The sequence below is a fragment of the Sciurus carolinensis genome, chromosome 3 (assembly GCF_902686445.1).
Source record: "Sciurus carolinensis chromosome 3, mSciCar1.2, whole genome shotgun sequence".
Lineage (NCBI taxonomy): Eukaryota > Metazoa > Chordata > Mammalia > Rodentia > Sciuridae > Sciurus > Sciurus carolinensis.
This window is the reverse complement of record NC_062215.1, coordinates 153,536,806-153,558,456: the sequence shown is the minus strand read 5'-3', so window position 1 is coordinate 153,558,456 and position 21,651 is coordinate 153,536,806. Positions and strand designations below refer to the sequence as shown.

Here is a 21,651-nt window from a genome sequence, read left to right as displayed (position 1 = left end):
ATTCATTCTGGATTTTAGTAATTTGAGTTTTCTGCCTCTTTCTCTTTGTTAGTGTGGCTAAGGGTTTATCAATTTTGTTTATTTTTTCAAAGAACCAACTATTTATTTTGTCAATTTTTCCTATTGTTTCTTTTATTTCAATTTCATTGATTTCAGCTCTGATTTTAACTATTTCCTGTCTTCTACTACTTTTGGTGTTGCTCTGTTCTTCTTTTACTACAGCTTTGAGCTATAGTGTTAGGTTGTTTATTTGTTGATTTTTTCTTCTTTTATTGAACGTGCTCCATGAAATAAATCTTCCTCTAAGTACGGCTTTCATAGCATCCCAGAGATTTTGATATGATGTATCTTTGTTCTTGTTTACCTCTAAGAATTTATTTATTTCCCTCCTGATGTCTTCTGTTATCCATTCAACATATAATAGCATATTATTTAATCTCCAGGTGTTGGAGTAGTTTCCATTTTTTATTCTGTCATTTATTTCTAATTTCAATCCATTATGATCTGATAGAATACAAGGTAGTATCTCTATCTTCTTATATTTGCTAACATTAGCTTTGTGGCATAGAATATGGTCTATTTGAGGAAGGATCCATGTGCTGCTGAGAAGAAAGTGTATTCGCTCTTGGTTGGATGGTATATTCTATATATGTCCGTTAAGTCTAAATTATTGATTGTGTTATTGAGATCTATGGTTTCTTTGTTCAATTTTTGTTTGGAGAATCTGTCCAGTGGTGAGAGAGGTATGTTACCATCACTTAGTATTATTGTGTTGTGGTCTATTTGATTTCTGGAATTGAGAAGGATTTGTTTGACGTACATGGATGAGCCACTGTTTGGGGCATAGATGTTTATGATTGTTATATCTTGCTGATTTATGCTTCCCTTAAGTAGTATGAAATGTCCTTCTTTGTCCCTTCTGACTAACTTTGGCTTGAAGTCCACATTATCTGATATGAGGATGGATACTCTGGCTTTTTTGCTGAGTCCATGTGCATGGTATGTTTTTTCCCGTCATTTCACCTTTAGCCTGTGGGTATCTCTTTCTATGAGGTGAGTCTCTTGCAGGCAACATATTGTTGGATCTTTCTTTTTAATCCAATCTGCCAGTCTATGTCTTTTGATTGATGAGTTCAGGCCATTAACATTCAGGGTTTTATTGAGATATGATTTGTATTCCCAGTCATTTGACTCATTTTTGTTTTTTGACACAACTTGGTTTCTCCTTTATTTGGTTGTTCCTTTAGGGTAGTTCTTCCCTTTTCTGATTTACATCATTGTACGTCATCTCTTCCTCATGGAATATTTTGCTGAGAATATTCTGTAGTGCTGGCTTTCTTTTTGTAAATTCTTTTAGCTTTTGTTTATCATGGAAAGATTTTATTTCGTTGTCAAATCTGAGGGTAAGTTTTGTTGGGTATAAGATTCTTGGTTGGCATTCGTTTTCTTTCAGGGCTTGGCAAATGTTGTTCCAGGCCCTTCTAGCTTTTAGGGTCTGGGTTGAAAAATCTGCTGATATCCATATTGGTTTCCCCCTGAATGTAATTTGGTTCTTTTCTCTCACAGCCTTTAAAATTATGTCTTTATTTTGTATGTTAGGTATTTTCATTATAATGTACCTTGGTGTGGGTCTATTGTAATTTTGTATATTTGGAGTCCTATAAGCCTCTTGTACTTGATTTTCCATTTCATTCTTCTGATTTGGGAAATTTTCTGATATTATTTCATTGAATAGATTGTTCATTTCTTTGGTTTGTTTCTCTAAGCCTTCTTCAATCCCAATAATTCTTAAATTTGGCCTTTTCATGATATCCCATAATTCTTGTAGATTCTGTTCATGATTTCTTACCATCTTCTCGTTTGGTCAACTTTGTTTTCAAGATTAAATATTTTGTCTTCAATATCTGAGGTTCTGTCTTCCAGCTGTTCTATCCTATTGGTTATGCTTTCTATGGAGTTCTTAATTTGGTTTATTGTTTCCTTCATTTCAAGGATTTCTGTTTGGTTTTTTTTTTTTTTTTTCAGTATCTCTAACTCTTTATTGAAATGATCTTTTGTTTCCCATATTTGCTCTTTTAACTGTTGAGTGGTGCGATCATTCAAAGCCTCCCTTTGCTCTTTCATCTCAACCTTTGCTTCTCTGATTATTTTAATTATGTACATTCTGAACTCCCTTTCTGACATTTCTTCTGCCATGCTGTCATTGGATTTTATTGATGTAGCATCTAGGTTTGTTTGGGACATTTTCTTCCCTTGTTTTCTCATATTGGTCAGGTGTCTACCCCTCTAGTAGTGAAACTCTATTGACTTATAGTGTCCCTGTAGATATCCAATAACTCACCTCCTAGCCTTCAGTAGCCTGAAGTCTTGGAGGAACTTGATAATGCAGTGATACACAAGGTATCACCTCTAGGAGTGGTGGCCTTCAGGTGGGGTATATTTCCTGCTGGGAAGAGGCACCTCCACTTGTTGGCCGATGGTTAGTCAAAAGGGGGGCTCAACTGTGGGCTGGGGCATGGCTGGTCTGGGCCTGTGTCTCTGGTTCAACCACCCCGGTGGGCCTGTGTCTCTGGTAAGTCTTTCCTTACCACCTGGCAGGAAAGACTCACCCCGTGGTGACGTCTCACTGGGCAACTCTCCTCTGAGAAGTTCCCTTCAGTCCAGAACTACCACCTGAACTGGGCAGCCCTCCCCTGCGACGTTCCCAGGGGTCTGGACCTACCTCCTGGGCCAGGGAACCTCATCCTGGGATTGAGACTCTTGATGGGCAGCCCTCCTCTGTGATGTTCCCTGGGGCCCAGAACTACCACCTCGTCTGGGATCCTAGCCCTCTCTCTCTGAGCGGCCCTCCTGTATGACATTCCCTGGGAACTGGACCTACTGCCCAAGCCTGTGACCCTCGCTCTGCACCGAAGCCTTTCACTGGGCAGTCCCAGTTGTCTGGATTCACGGCTCCAGCAGGGGAGTCTCACTGGGCAACTCTACTCCACAAAGTTCCCTGCATTCCAGGACTAGTGACCCGTCCAGAGAGTCCCACCCAGTGGGAGAGACTCACCCAACTGCTCTGAGTTGGTCCCGAGTCTCTCAATACCTCCTCTTCTTGAATCCTAAGTCCTGTCAAAAGGCCTCCAGTCTCCTGTAGGTGTCTCAGGAAGGGAGCCACCCTTCTAATGATGGTGGCCACGCTCTCAGGAATGATTCAGAATGCCTGCACCAGCCTCCAAAGAAGCTGGGGATCCCGGTGATGGTGTGCTGAGTCAGCACAGAGGCAAGTGCAGTGGCCCTCAGCAGTAGGAGGGCAGGCGGGCAGGCTCAGCGATGGCATCCAACCTCGGCTTGGGGAACAGGCGGGCCGGCTAACTCCATCCAATGGTGTCCAACCTCGGCTTGGAACAAGAAATAAGGATTTAATTTCATTCTTTGACATGTCAACATTCAGTTTTTCCAATACCATTTGTTGAAGAGAACTTCCTTTCTCCATTTTGCGTTCTTGACAGTTGTCAAAAGTAAGTTGACTCTAAATGCATGAATTTATTTATTGACCCTCTATTTTGTTCCATTGGTTTCTGTGTCTGTTTTTCTGCCAGCAAAATTCCGTTTGGGTTAGTATAGGTATGTAGTACATATTTCAGGTGGTATAATGCCTCCTGCTTTGTTGTTTTTACTTAAGATTACTTTGGCTATATGTGCTCTGTGTGTGTGTACATGTGTGTATGTTCTCTATTTCTGTGAAGAATGCTTTTTGGCATTTTAATTGGGACTACATGAAGTATACAGATCTTCTTTGGTAGTATGGACATTTTAGCAATATTAATTTCTTTCAATCCATGAACACTGGATATCTTTCCATTTATTTGTTTCTTCAGTCTCTTTCATCAATGTTTCATAGTTTTCAGCACATAACTCTCTTATATGTTGTTTGTTTCTTTTCTTCTGTGGCTTCCAGGACCCATTCTTTATCTTTTGTTTTTGATGATTTCACTACAATGTAGTCATCCCTCACTATCCACAGGGAATTGATTTAAGTACCCACCACAGACACCAAAATCCATGGATGCTCAAGTCCCTAATATAGAATGGAATGGTATTTTCATACAATCTACACATCTCCTTCTGCATACTTTAAATCCTCTCTATAATACATATTATACCTAATAAATTGAAAAAATTACCATTCAGATAGTTGTTATACTGTATTACTTAAAGAAAAATGGCAAGAAAAAGTCTTTAATGTTCAGTACAGATGTAATATTTTTTCAAATATTTTTGCTCCATGGTGGCTGAATCCATGGATGTGCAGATATGGAAGACTGTATGTCATGGGGTAATCTATTTTGTATGGCATCTTATTGGAGAACTTTGATCTTTCTATACTTGGGTATTTATATCTTTTTTCAGGTTTGGAAAGTTTTCTGTTATTATTTATTTCTTTAAAGAAGCTTTCTATCCTTTTGTCTCTCTCTCTCTGTCCCTCTTAAATGTCCATGACTTGTGCTTTTGCTCTTTTGTCCCTTTCTTCATTCCTTTTCCTTCTTTTCTTTTTTTCTCCTCTGACAGTACATTTTCAAACAACCTGTTTGAGTTCCCACATTCTTTCTTCTGCCTGACCAGTTCTGTCATTCATGCTATTATATTTTCTTTCTTTCTTTTTTGTTTTCATAGTACTTTTCTGCTCCAAGATTTCTGATTGACTTTTGTATTATTTAACTTTATGTTAAATTTCTCTGACAAATTTTTTGTTACTTCATTTTTTTTTTCTGAGCTGTCTTAAAACAATTTTCTGTATTCTCTCTCAAGTAATTTTCATATATCTCCATGTCTTCAGAGTCAATCATTGGCATCTTAATTTATCTGTTTGATGGTGTTATATGTACTTGGTTACTCTTTTATTTTTTATATCTTATAGTTTTATTATAGTAACAAATAGTTGTTACAGTGAGATCTATGTATATACAGAATTATTACATTTAAATTTATACAGAAAAATATTTACAACTTTAAGTTATACTTTTGAAAGTAGAAGATGAAGTACAGTTCAAGTTTTATAACACTGAGAAGAAAACTACATAAGACAAAAATAGAGTCAACAGTACATCTATCTATCCTCCACGTAACATATGGACACTTTTTGTCAAAAAGCTACATCTTTTTAATCTGATTGTCCAAATCACTAAAATATGGATGGTTCAGTGCCATTTTGCCAGAAATTTGTTTGGTGGGATCATAGACTAACATTTTTAAGAGCAAATCCAAGTGATTTTCATCCAAGTTTTTTACATGGGATGCCAGGTTTCCTGGTTTCCACTTGGGAAATGTATTCTTATAATCCTGTAAAGATTCCACTTCTGACCACACTTCATGGTTGGAAGTGGCCAAAGCTCTGAAAATCCAGTAGTGTTGATCAATTTTTGAATCTCCACAAAAAGAGTGGTTTCTTAGTTGCCAACTCTGCAAACATGGTGCCTATATTCCAATGTCAACTGGCGTGGAGTAACAAACTGATCCCAGCAATACTGCTAGAGATCTATACCAGAATGTTACTGCCTCCTGCATATATACCCTGATAGGTATTCCAAAAGCTCTGACAAGGCCAAAATCAACTAGTTTAATTGTTCCTTTATTATCAATCAATAGACTTGTGGTTTTAAGTCTCTGTGAAGAACTCTTCTAGAGTCACAAAACACAACCCCCTGAAGGATTTGGTACAAATAACTCTAAACAATTGAAGAATTCATGAACTGACCAGGAGGGATAGAATCCAAGAATTTCTAGAGATCCATGGAAAGGAATTCGAAGAAGAGATACAACCTGGAATCCTGCATAAGCACATCTTGAAGACTGACTGACTATATGCAAATGACAAAATTCTTTTCATAGAGAAATTTCCCAAATTGCAGTACTAGGAACCCCTTCCTCCTCACTTTCTAGTCTGATTTTCTTCATGGCTCCCACTTGACCTGTAGTTCTGTGTATACCCTTATATCCAACTCCACTAGTGCCTTCCCCAGTTTTCTCTATTTTGGTATAGTCTTCCATTGTCATTCAATAGGTGACTGGATGGATCCTGCATATTGCCCCATGGTGGCAGCAGTGGCAGCTACCATGTCTGTGACTCCACACTCAACTTCCAAGTGCCCTGTACTTGGTTACTCTTGATCCTTGTGGTCGTGTTTTGATCCCTGCATATTGAAGGAGTAGATGGTTATTTCACTCTTTTCAGTATACCTTTGTCTGTGAATGTTGTTCAACCATAAATCTTTCTAGAAATTCTAGGCTACTTATTTGTTGTGGCCCCTATGCCCATGCCTACTGTAGCCATTGCAGTGCTAGGGGTTGCTCTGAGCCCAGGCCCACTGCAACCAGTTCCACACCACACTGGAATCCAAGACCCCAACTGCCAAGGCCTACCTGTCACTGGAATATTCAAAGCCTGAGGGCACTATAGTTGGTCAGCAGTGATATAGGCTAGAACTTGAGTCCATCTCACAGGGAGTGTATTAGCCAGGGTTCTCTAGAGAAACATAATCAACAGGAAGTATGATTATAAAAGGGGAATTTATTAGATTGGCTTACACAACCAGAAGCTGGATAGTCCACAATGGCCATCTGCAGGCTAGAGAGCTGGAGGAACCAGTAGCTGTGCAGTTCGAGAGGCTGCTTTTGGAACTGCCTGATGAATCACTGGCAGAGTCCCCTTTGGAAGAGTGAAGGAGCAAGAGTCAGATCCTCAGGCAATTGCAAGAGCAATCAAGAATCCATTCAAGAAAAATCAAGCTTGCATCTGATGCTGCTTCCTTGTTCTTCTAACTTTTATTCCATTCAAGCCACCATCCTATTGGATGGTGCTGCCCACGCTTAGGAAGAGTATCCACTTCAGTTCGCTATCCCACATGCCAATCATTCCTAGACACACCTTCACTGACACACCCAGAAGCCTTTTAATCTTTGGCATCTCTTAGTTTACAATTCAAGTTAACCATTACAGGGAATATTGGCTCCCATTCACACCAAGATAGGTCTAAAAGCTCAGTCCACACATATCAGCTGAGTCAGGGACCACAGGATATGCCTAGATCTGGGTTTTACTGGATTGGTGTCCATTGCAAATTACTACACTTACTTCCTCTTTCTCCCCAGTGAATGGTACCTCTCTCAGCACTACTGGGAGAGGGCTAACAGGTAATATAGAACTATCTTTCATATTCTTTTCAATAGGTCTTTTATTATTATTATACTATAACCAGGTACTATAACCTCTCATTTGCTTTCCTTAGCTCTTGGGAAAAAAATGATGCATGGATAGTTAATCAAATTGATGTTTTTATAGGGGGAAAATCATTGAATAGTCCTATTTCACCATCGTGCTCCACTTTCCTCTTCCTTCCCCCAAAATGTTCAGATTTCTTAAATAATATGATTTTTTAAAAATTTTATATGGTTAAAATATTAGGTACAGATCTTTCAAGGTTTTATGGTGGTTGTAACATCAAACAGATCCCACTACCAGTTTTCTGCCCTCTGAGGCATGTGTCAGGGAGCCACCATAGGAAATGCTCTTCCCCCACAACCCCACATCTCAGAACTCAAGCAGATGGAGAGCCATGGAGGACAGGGTAATCTCTTAATCCATTTATGCAATCAGACTGGTAAGACTAACTTGTTTAGAAAGTGAGTGTGATGAAAGGAGATGGGCTAGGGGGCATTTTCCTTCTCCTCTGGATATACTTGTGTCTTCCTCCTGACTACTGCCAATGTCTCCAGACTAGCACCAGGTCCAGTGGGGCCAAAAAATTTGTCCTATTCCAAATATAACAGTTATGGTTTGAGTAGTAGGTGTCCCCCAAAAGCTCATGTGTAGAAAACACAGGAAAGTTTGGAGGTGAAATAACTGGGTTTTGAGTCTTAACCTAATCAGTGCATTATTCCTCCGATAGAAATTAACGGGATGGTAACTGTAGGCAGGTAGGTTGTGGTTGGAAGTGGGTCCCTGGGGGTGTGCTTTGTGGGTACCATTTTGTTCTTGTTGAGCAAAGAGCTCTCTCTGTCTCTCTGCTTCCTGGTGCCACGTCTCCAGTCACTTTCCTCCACCACCCTCTTCCGCCATGAAGTTCTGCCTTGCCTCAGGCCCCACAGGATGGAGCCACCTGTCTTATGGACCAAAACCTCTGAAACTGTGAACACCAAATAAACTTTTCCTCCTTAAAATTGTCCTTGTCAGATCTTATGGTCACAGTGGCAAAAAAGCTGACTAAAACAGTAATTCAGGTCAAAGATTTGTAGAAATGGCAGCTCCTGCAACAGTCCTTCCTGCCTCCCCATCACACCCCCACCCCAAGCATTAGGATGCTCCTGAGGAAGCTGTTAGGAAGGGGGAGATTTGCATAGCAAATTATCATTCCATCGACTTGCATTATGGACTCAAAGATGGATTTCCATAGAAAATTCCAGACCCTGCTATGTGATTCAAATCCTCCCCTAAGATCCCAATTATCCTTTCAAGTACCATTCTATTTGTGCCAGCATGTCATCTAGCTACATTAAATTCTTCCGTAGAACACCTGCAAGAAATTAGTCAAATGAGCAATTAATACACAAAATCTTTGTGCACACACTTAAAGGCAAAAACGTAAGTTGAAACCCACCACAGAAGTGAATTTTCTTTTCACTAGTCTTAAGATCATGGAACTGGCAAGTAGATCTCATGTTATCCACCTCTCTTATTTTGTAAATGAAAAGAAACTCTTTGTCAGAGCTCAAGGACACCACAGGGTGAATGGTGAATCAGCAACACTGTCTAAAAGTGGTCCAGTTAGTTTATCAGTACTCAGAAGCCAAAAAATGAGTAATGAGTTGTTTTTTCAGACAAGGCCAAATAACATAGGGTGTAGTTACTTACATTTGACTGGTGACAGGGTTATTATCAATTTAAAGTACAAGCCATCTTGTCACTATTACGCAAATGTTTGTTGACTTCTGCCTGGCTAATTGTCAGCAAAGACGTTCTAAGTGCCACTTTCCTGATTAGAAGAATGTTTATTCCAGTTGATGGACTCAGCTGGGGGCCATTTGAGATTACTTCTGAGCTTGCAGGCAATGCCTGCCACAGCCCACACTGTAGAAGACATCAGATGAGAAACTAGGACCAAATGGGAATAAGTGGAGGGGATAGGTACACAAATCTGTGCATATAGATAGTCACAGAGGTTCTTAGTCCCTTAAACTCCTTGTAGGGAAGGTGGTTATAATATGGACACCACGGAACATGGAGTCTTTGGAATATCTGTGAAGTCTGATGTTACAAAGCTTTTTGAAAACTCCTCAACAAAGAGTAAAGACTTCTGGAGTGAGATCCCAATTCTGCAGCTAAATTGCTTTTTTTGTTTTTGTTTTTGTTTTTTAAAACTTTTTTTTTAGATGTTGATGGACTTTTATTTTATTCATTTATTTCTATGTGGCGCTGAGAATCGAACCCAGTGCCTCACATGTGCTAGGCAAGTGCTCTACCACTAAGCCACAACCCAGCCCCTGTTTTTGTTTTTGGTACCGGGGATTAAACCCAGGGGCACTCAACCACTGAGCCACAGTCCCAGTCATTTTTATTTATTTATTTTTTAATTTTGACACAGGGTCTCGCTAAATTGCGTAGGGCCTCGCTAAGCTGCTGAAACGGGTCTTGAACTTGCTACCCTTCCTGTCCACCTGCCAAGCCACTGGGATTATAGATATGTGCCACTGTGCCCAGTTAACTTGCTTTTTTGAGCTTAAACAAAATGTCAAATCTTAATCATCCCTTTATTTAATTATTTTTAAAACTATTTAATTGACAAAGAAAAATAAACTGGGTGTGTAGTTCCAGCTACTCAGTGGCTGAAATGGGAGGATGGCTTGAGTTCAAGACCAGCCAGGTAACACAGTGAGACCCTGTCCTTAATTAAAAAAAAAAAAAAAAAAAAGCAACCACCAAACCACCATACTCCTCTTTGGGATCATATGAAGTAGAACAGAATCCATCCCTTTATCACCCCAATTGCTAGACTCTTTCTTCTTTCATTTTCCCCCCTCCTCTTCTTCTTACTAGTTCATTCATTGTTTCAACTCAGACATTGCACAAAACCCACAAATTTATTTGGTTTGCTTGGATTGAGACAGTTCATCCAGTCTCAGACACCCCACACTTGTGAGTTGGTGACTGTGATACCATCATTCAGGCATGCTGATTCAGGTGACACAGATGTCTGCATTTTCTCACAGCTGACATGAGGTTGCCTCTTACAGATCCCGACCATTGTAGGGGAGAGTCACACTCTGTGTCCTGTGGAAAGTGCTGTCCGCAGCTGTTTCAAAGGGGTGAGTACCACAGTAAGGTCAGAGTTGGGCAGATAGGCTCAAAGAATTTGCTGACCCATTTCAATTAGACTTCACAGGGCCCCCAGACAACCCTGTTCGAGAGGTACATCTGCCTCTAGGATTTTGTATGATATACTTGTTTGGCAGAACTAACAGAAATGGAGCCAGAAAAGAATACAAAGTCATACCCATGAATATTATTGTTTCTCAGGTGTTGAGCCAAGGAATCAAGGAGGAGAAATTCTTATCTTGGATTCAGTCTGAGCCTCTCATCCTCCTGTGGCTCCCCATCTGCCACCGCTTGTCAGCCACTGAAATGGTCACTCACCCTGTTCGGTGCAGTGTCTGCAGGACCTTCCCAATCGTTGGACTGAGGTACAGTCATCATTGGTATTTCATGGATGGTCATTCTCCAAATGGGTCCAGAGTCAGAGCTGCTTCTCTCCAGATGCTTTCTGAGGTCATCCTTGCATATCTGGAACTTAGTTGACCCTTCCCGGTCGCTAATTCCCTGTCTGAAGCATCCTGGTTCAAAATAAATTCATCTCCTAATATTCAATGGAATATTAAATTTTTCCACTGACTCACTTTGATCAGTCAATACTCTATTCCCCTAAAAAGGAAAAAAAAAAAAAAAACTGTCTTTTGTTCCAAAAAAAATTTGAATACTTAATAGTTTTTATTTGTTAAGTGTTAAGCAAATGCTCAGCTGAGAAGTTCACATGGATCATTTCATTTAAAGCATGTGACATGCCTTACAGAATGGTATTTGTATCTCTGGTTTGCAGCAAAGTTTAACAACTTGCTTAAGTTCTCATGTTAGCAAGAGACAGAGGCTGGCAATCCGGACCCAGAGTCCCTGCTTTGCATCCATGGTGCTATGCTGCCTCCCTGTGCAGAGAACACGATATGGAGCCAGAAGGGACAGTCTGCATTTGTGAGAGCAATTCAGGGCAGACCTTCCCTCCCCCTAGTGACAAAAGCTGATATGAAAGCTAAGTGTTGGGGTGAGAGATGGAGAGCTTTCCACACCTTCCAAGATGACAGTCAAAATCCCATCTGAAAGAAAGGGGGGATGTAGGCCTCCCATAAATTAAATAAAGGAAGTAAAATTAGAGATACTCGGACAGGTTTGGGAGGCAGAGAAGGAAACTACCAAGTTTAGACCAAGGATGGGTGGCCCCACTACTCATAGTGAGTGGACAGGGGTATGGAGACATGGTAGGACTGGAGCTCTGGGACACCCACATAGTTTTAAAACAAGTCACAGCAGGGGAGTCCAACAGGGGAGGGCCAAGAGGACTTAGGGCTTGACTTTCACTCACCTTGTTCCTGTATTTCCTGACCTTAACTAACCTAGATCTTAAACATGTTCCCTACAGTTATTAAATAAGTCTTTGCTATCTGCTAAAAACATGGACGTTATGTTTTCATTTTGCTTAGGAAATGAATTGCATTTGCAGGTAATTTGAAGGACACAGTGAATCTTCTCTCATCTTTGCAAATAACTGATCTTGTAACTTGAAAGTCATGTTTTATATAATAATGTAACTGCTACATGTCCTCTACTAGGCCAGATAGAGAATTAACTTTGCAATAATAAAAAAACACAACTTTTACATTGAATTTTTTTAAAAAATCATGGTATATAACATAAATCACATATTGTTATTTCTATTTTACAGATGGCACAAATTGAGAGTTCAAGTGATTTTCTCAGGTCACCCCCCAAAATAGCAAAACAGAAGTCAAGAATTCCCATACTTTAACTTTTAGACTATGTCCTCACCTGTTAAGAATGAGATTAAGCTTTCTCCTATAAATGCTTCTGTCGAGCTATCTTTCCTCCTAGATATGCAAGGCAAAATGAAATAAAGGCTGGTGAATCAAATGATGTCTGGAGCTTCTTTTAGCTCTAACCTTCTGAGCCTATTAAAAATTGTTTGGATCTATTACAATCCTAACCTTAAACTTGCGTTATTGGCTCTCAGAAAATTCAAGCAATAGCTTTGGGTTTAGAGAAATTAATAAAGTCATCTGAGGGTAGCAGCATTCACAGACTAAAGGTAGAAGGATGAGCACAATGACTTGGCCTTCTACAAGCCAGGGCTTGTCCCTAACCTGTGTAGACCTAAGGGGTTATTTTAAGGGTTATAGCTCGTGGTACCCTGCATACGAAAGGCATTTGGCACTTTTGCACAGTGGGAAGGGTAACTCAAACCTTTATACCATAGTTTGCTGGATAGAACCACGTTAATATAATGCTTTTAAAATATTATCAAAATATTTATTTGATTAAATAAACACATCAGAGTCATGTAATATCTCTTATATTCACTGGAGAGTTCAGACATCTCCTGTAAGCTTTCATTCTCCACCTGAATATTATTTCTTTGTTCTTGTACTGGTAATGATATAAACTGCGTTTTCGTTTTAACTGGCAGATACCGTTGTCTGAAGTGTCTCAACTTTGACATCTGCCAGGTGTGTTTTTTATCTGGTCTTCACAGCAAGTCCCACCAGAAGTCGCATCCTGTAATTGAACACTGTGTTCAGGTAACTTCTAATGCAAAATACTAAAGTATTCATTGATTAAGTCCTGATGAACTATAGCCTTTAAAACCCATGCAGTGGTGCATGTCTGTGATCCCAGTGACTACAATGGCTGAGACAGGAGCATCGCTAGTTCAAGGTCAGCCTCAGCAACTTAGGAATCCCTAACAACCACCCCCCAAAAAAATTCTTCCAGTAAAATCGCAGATTCTGCTTCTGCCATACATTATAATATTTAAGACTAAGAAAGTGGCCCTCTCAACCTTAAATACCTCTCAATATAAATATGCTTTCTTTATATTGCAGGGTTTTTTTTTTTTCCAGTACTGGGGATTAAACTCAGTGATACTCTGCCACCGAGCTACATCCCATTCCTTTCCATTTTTTTATTTTGAGACAGGGACTCACTAAGTTGCTGAGGCTAGCCTTGAATTTGTGATCCTCCTGCCTTAGCCTTTCAAGTCACTGGTATTACAGGAATGTGCTACCATGCCTGGTTACATCACAGATTTTAATAAAAGCTCTTGGGGACAAGAAAAAGCTGAACAGAGTCCAATCTGACCATTTATCCCATCCAGCCTACTAGAAATGTCTGTGAAATTTACAGGGGGAAGGTTTTGGAAATTGGCAAGGATGAAAAAGAAAAAAGCTTTCATTCAGTAACAGTGATACAACAAAAATTCTAGTTGCTATTATACTTTTGCAGAAGCTCTATTTTTGGCACGTCTTTTCCAGAGGCCTAAAATTCAAGTATTTTTTAAGGAAAAAAATGAGATGATTATCTCGGATTTTACTGAAAGAGTTGTATTTGAGATTTTGTTTTGTCTTAAAACAATCAATTATTAGTACCCAGTGAATTTAGTTCTAAGAAGACAGAGAAATAGAACAGTGGGTTTTAAGCAAAAAGCATTCTAACTTTCCCCAGAAAGAACATTTTCTTTTCATCATTAATTTCCCATGTATCAATTTCTTCCTGCAGATGGCGCCACCGCCCCCACCATACCACAATAGCGAAGAACGTTTGATTGACTTTGCTGAGGATAGGTTTCCCTTATTCTCTCTTTAACGTGAAAAGTCAACAAAAGTCAAGTGCCTTCATCTTGCCAAATGATTCCTGCGAGGCCTTGCCTTGCTAAACTCTACTCCCTCAGATGTACAGGTCCAGTGTCTCTGATCTATGGGTCCATTCCTGAAGCCTAGGGCTGGACGATACTACAGTGACACCGTGTGGTCACTTTGTTATTACACTTCAAGTTTCAAGCGCGGAAGACCGTTTAATGCACCCTCTCATTCCTTCTTTGTTTCTTTTTGGTAGAAGTTCTTAAGGTGAGCTGTAGGGATAGACTTCAGATGGTTCACGAATCCACTAAAATTGTCCACAGATTAAATCCATGAGCATTTTTCTGATCAATTCATGAGTCATCATCCGGTTCTCAAAGGAATCCACAACTCCAGATATTAGCAACCATAGACTCACTCCTCCATTCCTTATTTTAGTTTTGCATTTCCAAATTACTCCATTCCTCTAAGAGGAGTTGTTGAGAGAGGTGTGGATAATCTATTTGGAGTCTTATGCTATGTGCCCATTTATACAGAGAAAACATAAGGAAATTTGAGGAGTAAGGAAATAAGATGATTTTCCCAAGGGTATGAAAGTAAAAGAAATACTTAAGACCCTTAAGTATCCCACTACTGCAAAAACTTTCATCACAGCCAGTCCACCAAAACAAAACAAAAACAAAACAAAAAAAAGGAAAGAAGACCGTGTTTAGACTGATCTGATGCCCTTTTTAATGTTGGCCATTTCAGCAGATGTCAGCAACAGAGAATACAAAACTCCTCCTCAGGATGCTCAGAAATCATCGGCTCCAAGAGTGCTGTGGGAGAAAAGAAGCTATGAGGTGGTGGTGGCAACAGGATCACGCGAATCAAAAGGACATGGCTGATCACGCACAGGCCACGTGAGTGTCCATGAGTGACAGGCCACAGAATGGCAGCCCGGAGGACCTGGGTATTGGTTGCACAGCCAGCCTGGGGTCTTGAGGAAGCTTTTCTAATACTGAAGATTCTAAAGAAGGCAGGTGGTAGAGGGGAGAGAGGAATTAAAATACCCTTTCCCCCTGAGAAATGGCCTTTAGTTTTAGAGTAGAACCAAGAGGCTGCAATGCCTTTTAATGGCCATATAATTTAAGGCATCAGAAAGACACATAGGATCTTGGACCATTTGAATGACTTTGTTTTAGATTCCTAGCTTTTATTGGTTTGTTTTTGAAAGCCTAATTTGGAGTTGATGCTTTCTTTAAAAAAAAAAAAAAAAAGGAAAGAAGACCTTTAAGTATCCCACTACCCACAGATAAATGCTATTCACATTTTAGTGTTACCAACAAAACAGGGATTATTCTATGAATACAATTTTCATTCTCATTTTCACCTACCTCAAATGGAGAGCACATCCCATGCCATTAGTTTCCAGAACACTATTTGCATAGCTTTACTCTCGTTCATGTAAGGAGATACCATAATTTATAAGTAATTGCTTACCATTGAACCTTTTGATTATTTCTAAATCCTGCCCTCCAGTAATTCTGTAGTGGACATCCCTGTTCACGCAACTTTCTGCACATTTTTATTATATTATTAAGAGAAACTCACCGATCTCCCCAATCTACTTCTAGTGTCACAGGCCGGGTGAGCCTTTTCCAGCCTTGATCAGAATCTGTCTTTCCTCTACACAAGCTTTCTGATGCTTTCCCTTCATCCAAGAAAGCAAAGTTCTCCCAGTGGCCTTTTGCCTGGCTCTAGCAGCCCCATTCCGCACCAGCTTTGAGCCTTGTCCTCCCTTGCTGGGAGGCACTCCAGCCACATGCCTCTCCTGCCGTTCCTTGAACATGCCAGGCAGGCTGCCACCCAGGCATCAGTACCCCAAGACCACCTCCTGCATGGCTTGGCTCCACACCTCTAAAACTCCACCAAAAGTCTTTGCTCAAATATCATCTCATCTTCAATGCCTTTTCTGGATGACCTTTGGTCATTTCAGCCCCTGTCCCCGCCCTGTCACTGGGCGTCCATGCTCCCTTGCTTTACTCTTCAGAGCACTTCCCTGAGTGACATACTGTGTATTTTACTAATTTTATTTATTTATTTATTGCTATGTCCCCCACTCTAATGTAAACTCTTTGAGGGAGGAATCTTTGATCATTTTCAGTTGTATTTGCCAAAACCTATAACAATGTCTGAATATGATAAATACTCAGTAATGCTTATTGAATGAAGGAGTGAATGATAAAATGGATAGATGCATAATGGAGGGTTGGTGGATGGATAGCTGAGGTGGGTCACGGGCCCCTTTAGAATGGACCATGAAAGGGAGTTGGACAGAGTGAGGGAACATAATGTGGGAAAGAAGTGAAGTCTGATGGAGCCCAGAACAGAGACAAAGAAGGCTTGTCCTCAGCCAGCTATCTGTGTGGGCTTAGCCAAGTCACTTTATTTCTCTGTGACCCATTTACTTCACTTAATAACGGAAACAACCTGACATTCATATTTTGAGAATAGTATTTGTGAGGCTAAGATAAAGAAAGGGAATTGCAAGGGATAGGCAACTCTAAAGGTTATTTAAATTTCAATGTGTTCCTCCTCTGTCTTCCCCAAGTACAATAGGGCCATTCTCCCAAATTAATATTATGTAATAGTTTTCAGGTTAGCCTGGATATTGATGAGTTCAGAAGTTCTGCTCAGTGGCTGATCTAGGGAAAGTGAATGTGGAATATTACTATGTCACAATGTGATAATAGGCAAAACACATCTTTGACGGCTATCAAATTGGTGCTTTATCAGTGACCATCTTCTAAGAGATCAATGGTTATTGCTGAGTGATGACATTGAACTTATTTCATGATTCAGCGGTTTGCATGGTAAAAACTTCCTTTCTCTTGATGTGGATTTACTTACTTTACATACAATTGTTCATACGGAGAAAAGAATACTTTTATTTACAAAAACATAATTGAAAGCTAGGTGCCAAATATCACCACCGTTATTAAATATTTAGGGAAGTTCTTGCAAATGCAATACAGAAGAAAATTGAAAAGAACAGACAAAATTACTTCCATTTGCAGTTAATATGATTGTGAATTCCCAAGAAGCCCCAAGAAACCTCTAGCAAAAACTACTAGAATTAATAGGCTTTGAGTGATGGTGGAATATAAAATAGATATGCACAAAATTCATTGCTCTTCATTATACTAGCAATAACCAGCTGGATATTTTATAAAACTCCCACTTGTAATAACTGTAAAAATTATTTTTAAAAGAAACTAGGGGAAAAGTTTAACAAAAAGAAATTGCTCATATAAAAAAATTATACTACTTTGTTGAGTACAGAAAACAAGACCAGAAAAAAAGGAGAAACATACCAAATACCTAAAAGAGAATACATTAGCATAAGAATGCTCATGCTCCAAAAATTAATATAGTCAATCCTCATTATTCATATATTTAGTATTTATAATTTTACTTATTTGCAAAAATTTATTAGTAACCCAAAATTAATATTCAAGGTGCTATTACAGTATTTATAGACATGTCCAGAAAGGCCAAAAACTTGAATTGCCTAACATACATTTTCACAGAGGTTGAACTAGGGTTGTACTCCTTTCTTGCTTCAGCTCTTACACTGTATTGTAGTTTGGATCTGGAATGTTCCCCCAAAAGACTCATGTGTCAAAAGCATGGTCTCCAATGCAGAAAGTTTCGGAAGTGGGGCTTTCAGGCAATCATTGGATCATGGGTGCTCTAACCTCATCATCCAGTGGATTCACCCACTGATAGCTGATGGCCTACTGGGATGTCGAACCTAGTTGGAGGAAGTAGTTCACTGGGGGCATATCCTGGAAGGGTTTGTATCCTCCCCAGTCCTTCCCCTCCCCTCTGCTTCTCAGTTGCCAAGCCCTTCCACCATGTTTCTGCCTTGGAGCTAGCTGACCCTGGACTGAACTTCTGAAATCATGAGCCAAAAAAAAAACTTTCTTCCTCTAAGTTGTTCTTGTCGGGTATTTTGGTCATAGCAACAAAAAGCTGACTAACATGTGCCATAAACAGGTGTCTTTACATAGTCTATTTGGGGCTATGTTTTTCACATTTTTGTACTTTTTGTAGATGATTTGAGTGTTGCAAAGGGCCCCCAAGTGTGGTGCTGAAGTGCTTGTTCAGTGTTCCTAAGCACGAGAAGGCTATGCTACGCCTAAATGAGAACATATTGTTATATGAGCTTCATTTAGGCGTGAGATACAGGGTTATCAACCGTGAATTCAATGCCAGTGAATGAACAATATATATTTTAAAAGATGTCTATAAACAAAAACCCACATAAACCAAGGTTATGTATTGATTGATGGATGAAAATGTGCCCAAAGGCTTCCAGGAAAATAACCCTGTATCTGCCCTAGGAACAATGATTCAGCATTTGTTAATCCAGTGTTCAAGGTGACTTTATAAAACATAACTATTGTGAATAATAACAATTGACATATTTCAATTAAATACATTTCCAAATAAAATCACAAACCATTTTATGTAAAGGAATTTTGAAAACATGATAGAAGAATAAATGTACAAGAATAGTCAAACTTATAAAATTGAAGAATAGTGAGAAAGATTGTTCTTTAATAGATATTCAAACTTGCTATGGAACTTCTATGACCAAATGATGCAGTATAAAAAAAGAATGGAAGTGTATATTTGGGTAGAGGACATAAAATCTAATAATAGATGTGTCATATATGGAAACCCAATGTGATAAAGGTGCTTTTTCAATACAATAGAGAACACATAATTCTGAAATACATCTGATAATTCATAATCCATCTGAAAGAAAAACAACTGACATTTAGTTTGCCTCATATGATAAATTCCAAATTTAGTAATATTTAAATAATTTTTTTAAATATTAGAAAAATAGGAAACCTGTGACTAGAGAACAGCTTCCTAGGAAAGACAGAAAAATAGAAATCATGAAGGACTAGACAGGCAGCATGTATGACAAGCATAGAAACTTAAATATTTTCCTGCAGTAAAAATGTCCTAAATGAAATGGAAAGATGAGCCTTAGACATGGAAAATTTTTTTCAATAATAAGACAAGTTATGTTACTCAGAAGTTAAGTTATGCAAATTGTTAAGAAAATCTCAAGAAGAAAATGAGGAAGAAAAGGAGGACAAAGGGGAGGAGCAAAACACACCAATTATGTAAGTGGGCAATTACAGAAGAGGAATTTCCAGATGGCCATTAAACACCCATGAAGATCTTCAGCCCCACTAGTGGTTAGGAATGTGACAATCAGGGGAACAGTGAGATACCATCACATATCAGGATGGCAAAGATTCAATGGCAGCCTCTTTTGCTGGTGAAGATAGAAAAAAATAGACACCCTCGAAATTTGGTAGAAGTATACGTTGCTATCGACTTTTCAGAAAATAATCTGAAAAGTATTCATTTACTTACTCAATAAAATTTTACTTATTCTTTAAATAGTCAATAAATATCCAACACTGTTCTGGGCACTTTGGGATATATTTGTGAACAAAGATCTTCACTTTCATGGTGTGTGCATCTTAGTGAAGGATTGAGACAAAGCAAAATAGGTAGGTAAGGGAAGGATACAGTGCATTAGAAATTTTAAGTGCTAAAGTAAAAGGGGAAAAATTAAACAAGAGAGATGGAGACTTGAAGGGAGAGTTGGTGGCAAATTTCAATAGGGTGGTCACAGAGGGCTTTGGTGAGAGGTGACATTTGAGGGACACCTTGAAGCAGGCAGAGGAGTGAGTCACGGAGATGTCTGAGGAAAGCATGCTGCGAGTTGGGACAGCAGGGGCAAAGTGGGAGCCTGCCTGGCAGGTCCAGAGAACAGTGAGGAGGTGGTGTGACCGGATGCAAGGAAGTTCAAGGGTAATAAGAAAAGAGGGAAGGAGCTGGGCAGATATTAAAGGGCCTGGCAGGTCAGTGTAAGGGCTTGAACTTTTCCTTCAAGGAAACTTTGACGGGTTTTGAGTAGAGAATCTAACTTAAGTTTTTAAACTGCCAATCTGGTTGTTCTGTTGAGGATAGACTCAGGAGTTAGAAGCAAAGCTATATAAATATTTTCCTAATTTTTCTCATCCTGTTTCTATTTGGAATCATTGCCTTAAAATTTTGATGACTTTATTTTAGCTTTGCCTTCTTTCAGATAGGCAGTGAGTTAGGCACTCTTTTTCCTACTGAATTAAAATTCCACCTTTGTCACATATTAGGTTCCCTTATTGTTTTAGTCAGCTTTTTCACTGCTGTGACAAAAAGACCAGAAAAGAACAATTGTAGAGCAGGAAAAGTTTATTTGAAGGCTCACAGTTTCAGAGGTCTCAGTCCATAGACAGCAAGTTCCATTCCTCAGGGCTTGAGTCCCAGGTGAGCTGAAAATCATGGCAGAAGAATGTGGCAGAGGGAATTGGCTCTCATGATGAACAGGAAGCAGAGAGATTCCGTTTGCCAGATATAATATATACCCCAAAGACACACCCCCAAGAACCCACCCCCTCTAGCCACACCCTACCCTCCTTCACTTACCACTCAGTTAATCCCTTTCAGGGGATTAATCCACTGATTGGGTTAAGGTTCTCATAACTCAGTCATTTCTCCTCTAACCCTTCTTGCATTATCTCACAGATGAGCTTTTGGGGGACACCTCACATCCAAACCATAATACTTATGTACTTGGATCAATCAATCAGGTCTATGCATCTATCCTTGTATTTATAGTAAACAATATGGTCATGGTGGTTCTGGAGAATCAGAAGGATAAGTGTGCAACCACCTGAGGAGGAGGCACAGGTGCATCATGTTTGTGGAGAGAAATGGGTTCAGTTCTCAGCCCAGGAAGACTGAGGTAGCTCTTAGACACTCACGTGGAGGTCAGGACTAAGCAGTTAGCTATCCATGTCTAGAATTTGGGGAAAATGTGTGTGCTGGAGCTACAGTTTGAGAGCTGTTGGCATGTATGTGGGTTTTAGAACCACAACATTATATGAGATCATCTAAGAGAAAAAAGAGGATGATCAGGGACTGAACCCGCTGACACTCCATGTTACAAAGTTGGAGAGAGGAAGAAGAACCCACAAGGAAGACCGAGGAAGAGCAATGAATGGAGTGGGAGGAGAAGCCAGGATGAAGGAATGTTGGAAGATGAGCAAAGTGCTCGCAGAAGAGGGCAGCATAGTCCCAGGTGGAAATCTACTGCTAAATCAAGTAAGAACGGATGTTTGGACTGAACAATGAGGAGCTCATCAATGACCTCAAAAGGAGTGTTGTAGGACAGTGGTAGCCAAAAAAGTCAGACCGATGGCCGTGAATGAGAGAATGGGAACTGGAGAATTGAAGACAGCAAGTAAGAAAATTCCAGGACTCCTTACTCTAGAGAGAGAAAAAAATGAATAAATAAATACACAAATAGTGCAGCTAGAAGATGACTAAGGTTAATATGTACAATCAGAGAAGTGAGAATTTACACTCCATTTATATATGACATATCAAAATGTATAAATGCATTTTACTGTCATGAACAACTAATTAGAACAATTTTAAAAATTAAAAATAAATAAATAAAAGCTAATTTGATCTTTAAAAAAATTTATTTTTTGTGCTGGGGGAAATAATAGCACGTTTGCGTATTTAAAGAAATGAGGGCTGGAGATGTTGTTACTCAGTGGTAGAGTGCTTGCC

General features: G+C 39.4%; 1 protein-coding gene and 1 pseudogene across 1 annotated transcript in view; one reads left to right on the top strand and one right to left on the bottom strand.

Moving 5' to 3' along the window:
* The window catches only part of Dytn (dystrotelin), a 75,603-nt gene that overhangs the window by 25,806 nt on the left and 28,146 nt on the right, over positions 1-21,651 (top strand). The window contains exons 6-9 of the mRNA XM_047543888.1: positions 10,276-10,347; positions 10,559-10,722; positions 12,792-12,903; positions 14,713-14,861. Coding sequence (XP_047399844.1) covers positions 10,276-10,347; positions 10,559-10,722; positions 12,792-12,903; positions 14,713-14,861 — 497 coding nt within the window. The remainder of the gene's footprint in view (positions 1-10,275; positions 10,348-10,558; positions 10,723-12,791; positions 12,904-14,712; positions 14,862-21,651) is intronic.
* Positions 5,140-6,036, bottom strand: LOC124981308 (cyclin-dependent kinase 1-like; annotated as a pseudogene).